General features: G+C 41.0%; 1 protein-coding gene across 1 annotated transcript; it reads right to left on the reverse strand.

Moving 5' to 3' along the window:
* Window positions 1–1,231: 1,231 nt before the first annotated feature.
* LOC136443054 (peripheral myelin protein 22-like) lies at window positions 1,232–4,096 on the reverse strand. The gene is made up of 3 exons (XM_066440117.1): window positions 3,644–4,096; window positions 1,999–2,160; window positions 1,232–1,547 (listed from the first exon to the last, which is right to left on the reverse strand). Exons 1-3 carry the CDS (start codon window positions 3,822–3,824, stop codon window positions 1,348–1,350), a joined length of 543 nt encoding a protein of 180 aa, XP_066296214.1. The 5' UTR covers window positions 3,825–4,096; the 3' UTR covers window positions 1,232–1,347.
* Window positions 4,097–9,879: the final 5,783 nt, after the last annotated feature.

Here is a 9,879-nt window from a genome sequence, read left to right on the forward strand (position 1 = left end):
CCATTTGAGTCTGCAAGACGAGAATGTTATCCAGCTTTACGATACGTGGATCAGGAGATATTTTGGAGAGGACGATGCCGTCATCACACACGTAGTAGTGGGAGGGGAAGTGTAAGGAAGTCGTTAAGAATGTGAAGTACCGTGACGAGAAAACGAGGCAATCCGGCCACAGACAAAACATGATGTACCCCTTAAGTTATGTCTTCATTGTTTGTTCTTTATGTATGTCAACAGCTGATTATTAAAAGTTTTTGTCACCAAAGTTACATTGTTGTGGTCAATCTTAAGTATGATCGTACATCTAATATAACTGTTTTCGTGACTTGGTTGGGGGTCTCAGTCTTCTATGTAATACCTTTCCCCATTTATAGAAGTTGACCGAATGCCAATCAAACAATCGAAAACATGGACTTCTTTCAGTCTGTTTATTAAGATATACAAGTTCTGTGTAAAATGTTCAACTTTGAAATGATATTTCAATCTCTCAATTTCAACATGTTTGATAAACTTAAGTACATAATACTTCTAGAGTTTAGTCGGTGCACTTCTTCAGTTCAAAACACATACATATGCCTAATTAACCTTAAATCTTAACGAGTTAAATCTAAAATCTAAACTTAAAGAGTTTTGTACAGAAGTCGTTGAAATATAAAGTTTTTCTAGTATTTATAGTTACGTGGTCGTATTTTCAAAGAAATGATACCGTCATTCACGAAAAGGTCCTAAATTTTTTGTTGTCAGAAAGTTTCTAACCTAGCAGTCATATCGATAGAATTCAAATGTTCACATTTTCTTTCTGGCCACTACAGTCATTTGTGTTTTCTTTATCTAGTTGTCTAAAAGCTATATTGCTATATCTTTTCTATCAACAAAAGCGTAGATACAAAAGAGAAAACTTACTTACGAAAAGATTTACATTTAAGAATCTCAGGAAAAATACCTACACCAAATACCCTTATACCATGATTCGTCTGAACATATCACAACAGTTAGTAATATTGTACACGTTAACTAAATGTACCTCGTATATCTATTCTACTGCTGTAAAAATGACGACTATAATAACATATCTTTCCTGCCACGTATATACTTTCAACCCAGATCTGTTTATATGCATTATTTCGAATGATCTCACACGCGAAATATGCAATTCATTCCTTTGCACGACGTCGATTTGCACATATACATGTATCCTTCTGTTAAATGTTTACAAAAATAACTAAATCCAGTCCGAAAAATTGAGTCATCATATTTCTTATGTTACATTCCAAGTTCTTTCTAAGCCAAGAATGTCTTGCCCGTGGGGTAGGAGTACGTAGTAGCCTTATGTTACATTCCAAGTTCTTTCTAAGCTAAGATTTTCTTGTCGGTGGGGTAGGAGTAGTAGCCTGAGTCCCAGGCGCTGACCAGCAGCCCGCCGGAGATGAAGGCTAGCCCGGCGGCGATCCACTCCAGGATGTAGGACCAGCCGTAGTGCGAGATGTGCCCCACCACGGGGTCTCCTGTGTAGGCTGTGTAGACGATCACACCACACAGCAGCAGTAGGCCTGGAGGGGAGGGTGGGGGTTGGTTATCTGACACAGCAGTCTGATAATTATAACCGTTATGAGGATTCCCATTTATAATCGTCTTTCGCATGATGACAACGAAGTATCAACTGTCTTTAATCTTTATAACACGTGCACTTTGAATATTTGTGAAAAGGTATTGGAAATCCAGACTGTCTGACATATATTCAAAGTCAATTATCCTTATAATCAGAGCATGGTGAGAATGAAGACACCACAATATAGAGGAAATACAAGCTCTTTCAAATCAAATCAAATTACATGTAAAATAGCAAGTGACAAATATAACTCTAAGGCTTCCAAACATAATTTCATTGAGATTAATGCAAATTTCTGACACAAGCGGTTTGTCTGTTGCCACGGTGCTGTTGCAATTTTGGTTTTGAGCATGCTGCCCAAACCCTATGAACGGTGATTATCTGATACTTACCGGCTGAGATCATGACGATGCCCGACACCAGCGGCATGTCGGCGGCGGTGCCGTTCTTGGCGAGACCCACCACCGCCATGATGAACGCCGCGAACACCAGGAGGAGACCAAACAAGGAGCAGAACCGGACACCGTGGAACCACATCCGGTTGTCTGCAGGGTCTGGATTGTAAGGAATGGACATTTTGTTATTAAAGGCACACTATGTAAGATCTCATTTAAACCTCTGTGGGTAAGATTCGGACAATACAACACATTTGAATACAGACAGTAAATTTTCTAACACTTCTTTTCATAGTAAGTTTGAATCAATCCTATGGCAGTGTATACCAATATTTAGGGAGAGAAGTTGCAACTATTGCAATGATTGAAGGAAGAAATTAACAAAATGACGGTATGAAAGGGCACAATAAAAAGCGAGGTGAAATTACATCTATGGAATTCATAGATCTATAATCGACAGTAAAAGAAAAACTCTTTGGGGTTCCGTATCAAAAAACTTCACAGAGGGAAGGACATTCATAAGCCTTTAAAAACACTCTTCAATCAAGTTAAGCGTGTTGAATCCCATGCTCAACTAACTGTGATCTTCCACAAACGTGTGGGTTTGCTATGACCAATGCTGTGCCAAACTGCACCTCTCGTTACATCAAGGAGGTTACATTTGGTATGGCCCTTTGGCCCTTACGGAGAAACCAACAAAAATCCTTGAGTCTTCCGCTGCAGGTAATTACAGACAAATCCCCCTGTTCACCGACCCAGAAAGGAATTACTGCCGCCATTCTGGTGTTTACACAAAATCTTACCGGAAACACAACAACAGTGTCCATTACAGCTGGGAATGTTATGGCATAAAATCGACACTTCATGGTAAATCTTATGACACGAAAACAATTATTTGAGAAAATCAAACCGCATTCCCAACCGATAGAAAGCGAATTAGTTTTTTAGAATTTAGGTAAAACACACAAAAGAAGACAACGATGTTACCAACAGGAATGTTGTGCAACAAAAGGGCCATGTTGTGAGTGCCGTAGTGAATTCAAACCAACCACGAACTTTGAACACACCCGACTCAGTATAAACCAGCGCCTCCGGCCTGAATAATAACTGTCTATGGCAGGGAGTGACGCATGGTAAACATCTTACAAACAAGTAGAGTTTATTCGCATATGTCAGTAAAAATACCTCCGCTGTACATCACTTTTAATTTGAAACATTATGGTGAATAAAAACCCTTCTTCTAATCCTACGGTAGTTCATATTACCACGCAGTTTACCTTCGTTTGTACAAGTTTGGTTTCCTTGTACTACTTATTCCATTAGATGTCTTTGGACTTAATCGACACTTAAGTAACTGCCCCTCTTTTGTTTCCGTTATGTTTTAAAGCCGAAGAAGAATAACTTTATTGCAAAAGTACACAACGAAAACAGAAACGGCCGAATAAAGAGACAGAACCAACCCCCCCACCCACCTGTGAACAAATGTCGGATTCCGTCGTGCAACAATTCAAACGACCGGGATTAGCGGACCGTGTCGTGTGTCAACGAAGGGTGGGGATGCACTCGAGGTATCATATAACACATTAGAAATATCCCTGATTTAGCAATGATAAAACTTCGAGTATATGGTACATAATTTTACCTTCTGGTCCGATCTGTTTGCAGCCTAGCGTCCAGTCCCACCAACAGCGTCGGAACAGCCCGTCCTCCCAGTACCCGTCAAAGGACAGCCAGCTAGTGGACGATATGGACACCACAGCGAACACCAAGGCGCAGAAACCCAGCACGATCCCCGCGATTCGGAATCCCATTCCGTGGACCATGATGAAGTGTTAGAATTCGTACTCAGTCCTTGAGAAAAGAAGCTACTGAGACGATAGTCTACAGGTTTCCGTCCACTGTCTTTGTCTGTTGTAGCCTGTCCGGAAACTAAGATGGCGGACTGCAAAAAAAATCCAAGAACTGAGTAGTTCTGCGTTCAAACGTTCACAAGCACGAAAACTCAACAGAAAACAGCAGAAAAGGTCACGATGACTGAAAAATAAGGGCGTAAGCTTTGTCCAAAACCGTCACCTCTTCTCCCAGACGGTTAAATTTGTTGTCGGTTAGGAACTGGCTGGACAGGTTTTGTAGAAAGGGCGTGTCCACTCTCTCACGCAGGTGGAAATTGTCAACAAACCGGTGGGAAAAACAACGTCGCTGACTGGCTTTGAACCAGAACGATTTAGTGTGGTAATTCTAAATACTTCTGAGAATGTGTTGTTCGTTAAACCAACGTGCCCTTCACAACAGGTTGTTGTATGATATTTTTCGATTCCGCACCACCCCCTTGACGCATGTTGATGGTATGTTCCTGAGCGGCTGGCGGTGCCATCCCCCGCGGCAGGTAAGTCGGGTATTGTTCGTGACGACTCACCTGTGTCCTTCTCCGCACAAACAGAACACGCAGCAGTGCGCAGGCGCGGGGAGATGTTTTGGGGCATACCGAACCCGTGACGTCACGGCGGGTTCACGGGAAACTGACAGGTCAGACCAATTTGAAAGTACGGTCACGCACAGCTTGAACAAATTTATCTTTATAAAGTGGATCTTTATGAAAGACTTTCTCAGCACTGGACTTCCAGTGATGACGACCGGTCACACTAATTACCGAAAACAACCAAAAATGCCTCCGCGTGACTTTTGTACAGTTGCAAAGTGATCAATCATTTATGCCAACGTGCTTTCCAATCAAAAGTTCTGTTGCATTCATGCAGCCACCTGACTTGTTCCTCCACACATGGCGCATTGCGATCCACCCCAAGGCCAGAAACGAACCGTCTCTTCCCGTAAGGCCCAAGTGGAACTTGAGGTACCCTCTTCACAAACACCGCTCCATACTCATCTCCAAACAGACGTTGGACTTCTCTGTAGCCTCCTTTGTATGCCTTCTGGGCGACGTCGGCGTTTTGTGTGTGTGTGTGTGTGTGTGTGTGTTTGGTGACCGCTGCGCTGATTCGCGATTTTCAACTTATCCGGTCCAGGGTCTTTAGCTGGGGTAACCGTATTGCCGCTTTCACGAAGCCATCTTACCCGAAACTGAAAACAGACATAGAAATAGTGCTATCCCTTACTTGTGGAGACTCCTAAATACCATTTAAACTCATCTGCTGTGCAAACGTCTCGCCTGAATGTTGTAATGATGGTACAGTAAACTACTCAATATATCTATTGAAACACGATAAGCTTTGTCTCAAGAAAGGAAAGTGTAGCAGCGGGCACTTTATAAGGTCAGGGTTGGTCTTGTTTAAACGTTTACAAATGACTGGAAATGTGAAGGTATATCTCGATGGAAGTCATTCTTACAGCACAATACTTCTCGCTAGGGTTGTTTGTTCTAGCGTGAGTCTTTTTTCAATGGAGGACGCTGACCGTCCGTTCTGATTGGTGTAAGTTCTCCCGAGTGCATACAGGCTAGATTCAGGCTACAGTTCGCAAAACGATCGCTAGATGACGCAAAGACATTGTCTGTTCCTTGACCTGCTGCTTTCCTGAAATTCGCATAGATTTTCACTAAAAGCTGCTGAAAGTTGTGACGAGCTTGACCGTTTACAATTGATCAAATTTGCAATTGTACACGAGGACTACAATGTGACTTTACAGATAGATTAAGACTCAGAGGAGACTTTGAAGCGCCGTCTTAATTGATAGATGAAAACACAGTCGCACATACAGATGATGGAGTTGCGTGGGAACGCGTAATACGCCTAACATACTTACCATGGTCAGCAAAGAAATGTTGAAAGCCCGCATTAGATGGGTCCAGTTGAGTTCATCATCTGGTTATCCACGGTGAGGGCTGTCAGGAATGACTCGACTCCCAGGTGGTGAGAAAGATAAGAAAACAGTTACCTTTGAGTGCCAGAGTTACTGCGGTAATCCCAATGTGTGTTTTGTTCGCTACAGAGCTTAATATATATAGAAGTTGTCACCTCTGTCGGGGGAAAGTTGAGCTTTTGGTAAAGATTTATTCCCAAGCCACCGTGTGATCAGATAGATACTCGTTTCTCTTTGTAACGTGTCGGATGAGTTGACTTTCGTCCTGAATTGACCTTCTTCAATTGGAATCTCTCGGTCTTTGAAGCGAACGTTAATCGTGTCTTAGAAAAGGCGGCCTTGCCTCTTTATTGGCGTCCATTGTCTGAAGTAGACTTTAAACAATGGATAGTACACCTGGTGGTGAGAAACACGAGATGTAACTATGTAACAATGTCTCTATAACATTTTATTTTATTTTAGTTCTCAATGTTAGGTTTGCCAAGTAATTGTGTAGATCGATTAGATTTTATTCCATGTAAATCAGAATCAGGCCTAAAAGAATGCCTGAGGACACTGGACCAATTTTGTTCCCTATGGAAATTATCAATCAATAAGAACAAGACAAAAGTAATGATTTTCTCAAAAAAGGGACGGACAGCCAATTATAAGCATTCTCCTTTCAAATCTCAAGGTCAAGCTTTAGAGATAGCTAAATTTTACACATACTTAGGAGTGGACATTACACCGTCAGGATCTTTTAGTCGTGCCATTAAACAGTTAAGACTGAAAGCTTTACGTGCCTCTTTTAGATTAAAATCATTATTATCATCAAACTCAAATCCGTCAATCTCCCTAGCTATTGATCTGTTTAACAGTTTGGTGAAACCTATTCTGCTTTATTGCAGTGAACTTACTGGAATAAATGTGCAATGTAGAGACCTAATTTTCAAAGGGATTAAGGAATATCCCAATGAAAAGATCAGAACATCTATAGATACAATCCTCCGTCCGATATTGGGGTCGGATGTTGGTTTACTGAGAGTTAGTCGCTTAGGAAGGATATCAGACCCCTCGTCTACAGTTGCTCGCCCTGTTGTTGTTCGATTCAAGAAGTATAGTGACAAACTGAACGTGATTTACCAGTCAGACACTCTGTTAAGGAACCAGAATGTCACACTAGATCAACCAAAAATTTCCTATGAAATTCCTGACTTGGAATATGTACTTTTAAATTTTTGCAAAATTATACTACGTGTTCCAAAAAGTTCTATAAATGCCGCCGTAAGGGGTGAATTGGGCGTATTCCCGTTGTTCATTGACAGTCAAACACAGTTGATTAAATACTGGCTAAGATTGAAGAATTCACCTAATGACAGGATTGTTAAAAAAGCATACGACACTTCAGTCGAAGAAGAACATGACTGGGCTACTCACGTTCAAGATATATTATGTAGACATGGGTTCCAAAATGTTTGGCTTAACCCCGCAGTTAATGCCAATTATTTTGGAATCATATTTAAAGAACGTCTGAAAGACTCATTTCTCTCTGGCTGGAGGGAACAACTTAGACATTCCAGTAAACTACACGCATATTCTAAAATCAAAAAGCACTTTGGCATGGAAACATATCTCACATCAATTCATAATAAACTGTTTGCAAATAGCATAACAAAGCTGAGAATCAGTGCACATTGCTTAGAAGTTGAAAAGGGTCGACACCACAACACACCAGCCACTCAGAGATTGTGTCCAACATGTAATGGAAGTGTTGAAGATGAATTCCACTTTGTGATGAATTGTCCAACTTATAGCAAAGAGAGAGATATGCTTTTACAGACTATTACTACTAAGACAAACTTCACCCTATCTGGTACACACAGCGATATTTTCTATGTACTGTTGTCATGTCCGACTCCTATATCCATGTACATAGGTCAATTTCTCCATAAATCATTCGAAAAGCGAGACAGAATTACCCATACTTGACTATATATTGTAACAAATACACTGGTTTCGAAAATATTTTGTACTTAGAATTGTAGGATAGATTAGCCTTGTAGAACAGTTTGTTGATTTCATGCCATACATTGTACCATGTACGATTGTTGAGCAATAAAGTACACTTCACTTCACTTGTAAAGTTGACTAAGGTAGTGCTATGTGCAAATCTGTAATTGTAAATGTATATGTGGTTATTTATAGCACAGGATTCCAGGAAGAATAGTTATGATCTACGATGTATGGTACTAATGGATGTTCCAAATATACAAACAGACAAGCCTCAGTTGCAGACCCCTCCAGACACAATTTTAAACTACGCATGCGCACTGGTTTAGGATTGCTACCGGGTTCTGATTGCATCTAATGGCCGTAAAGAGTAACAAATTAGTATCAGATGTAAATCATAAGACGATGTATAATCATTAAATCGTATATGGCTAAAGAAAAACGGTTAGTGGGTTTTGTATGCAATGGAGATGTCCGAAATGCCCGAATAAGATTGTCTACGAGTACGTACACTTGTCCAGTCATCCGATTAAAAGTTTGGTCCGCCGGTATGAGCGCTCAGTAAGAGTGAAGGGATGACCAGGCACAACATGCACGTGGAGATCTCTATGATAGCGGTTCGGCAAACAGTAAAACATGTAACGTTATCAGTCAAAGTGCAATAACATCTCGGCGCATAGCGTCTCGGCTGACAAGAAAAGAGTAGCCACTCTAAGACCTTTTTAGTAACAGTTCATAGATCAGACTTATTGCAGGATGAAAAACTTCTAAGATTTTTGCCTTGTTCGTTACATAGGATTACACTTGAAAGGGTTTCTAATCAGTGAGCTTTATCGCCAGTCTTAGTGTGTAATCTTAATGGAAACTGGTGTCTTGTGATGTCGAGTGAAAAGTTGGAAAAGACCATGTTACAGCGCAGCTGCACTCTCTTGGGATCGATCTGATTTGTACCTGAAAGGAGGCTAGAATTTTCCCACCATACTCCTTCTATCGTCTCAGATAACCATCAACAACATTTGAAGGTGATGAAGTCAGTTCGAGGTGCCGATATGTCAGAAGGTCAGGATAAAAGTGGAAACGGCGGTTGTTTGTGGGCCCCAGGAGAGTTGTTAAAGGTGAGGGGTTAGTCGGCTCAGATAACGATTCGCAATTCTTTACTACGCTCGCTGATTGACGACCCAGATCACTGCGCAAAACGCGGGAAGAATTAGGCAGGGGCCTCAGAACGACGATTTTGAGAGAGTTATTTCAGTAGTTTCGTCTCCACATGGGTTCAGCTTGATCAATATCTGCGTGTAGTTGGCGGAGAGAATATCTTATAGGTAAGACGAAAGCTTAAAAGTGAAATGCCAATTGGCGCTGAAGGGTAGGATAGAGTAAAAAGCACAGCTCCGCAAAAATAGATCTGGAAAAGCCAGTAATTTGGATGGACAACGCACATTTACACCCTGCATTTGTAAAAACGCACACATATCTATCCCATATACTCGTAACTATTATACCCCATTGTGTTGTAAAGTCACGCATGAACCTGGTATAAAGGTGTAAACTAAATACCCCATAGCTCGTTTATGAATTGCATATTTCAACTTGCACCTGCACTTTTACTAAAGAGCATTATCCCATATATACAATGCATGTGTGTTTTTATTAGATAGTTTTCAACGGCATTTGGAGGTTGATATACAGCGAGTATATGTGACAAGTCGTTCGATGTAATGTAACAACCTGTCAACGTGCGCCCGAGAATGTTACACTAAAGGCCAGTTACATATACTACAAATGTGTCACCAGGACTGGTTTCATTTCTCTGTACAACTGATGTATTATACGCCAAAAATAATTACTCAAGCAACTGGATAAAATTTTGAAACAGTTGCTTGAGTAATTATTTTTGGCGTATCTTACTACCTGGATGTCTAACTTTCATTAACGTATAACTGATGTATTATCCTAATCAGCCGTGATGTTTTACCAGGAAACAGCCCACATCAAAAGAAAGGAGTCGAGAGTTTTTGCGGAATTTTGATGAAGCGCTGCCGTGGCCTAGTAGTGGCGTCAGGGGAACTGGTC

The sequence above is a fragment of the Branchiostoma lanceolatum genome, chromosome 10, assembly GCF_035083965.1.
Source record: "Branchiostoma lanceolatum isolate klBraLanc5 chromosome 10, klBraLanc5.hap2, whole genome shotgun sequence".
Taxonomy (NCBI): domain Eukaryota; kingdom Metazoa; phylum Chordata; class Leptocardii; order Amphioxiformes; family Branchiostomatidae; genus Branchiostoma; species Branchiostoma lanceolatum.

Excerpts from the sequence above, each read along its gene's own strand:
- LOC136443054 (XM_066440117.1), bottom strand. The coding sequence starts at position 3,824 with ATGGTCCACGGAATGGGATTCCGAATCGCGGGGATCGTGCTGGGTTTC. Across the intron at positions 2,161-3,643 it reads CAAACAGATCGGACCAGAAG|ACCCTGCAGACAACCGGATG; the intron begins GTAAAATTATGT and ends CTTACAATCCAG. Across the intron at positions 1,548-1,998 it reads CATCGTCATGATCTCAGCCG|GCCTACTGCTGCTGTGTGGT; the intron begins GTAAGTATCAGA and ends CCTCCCCTCCAG.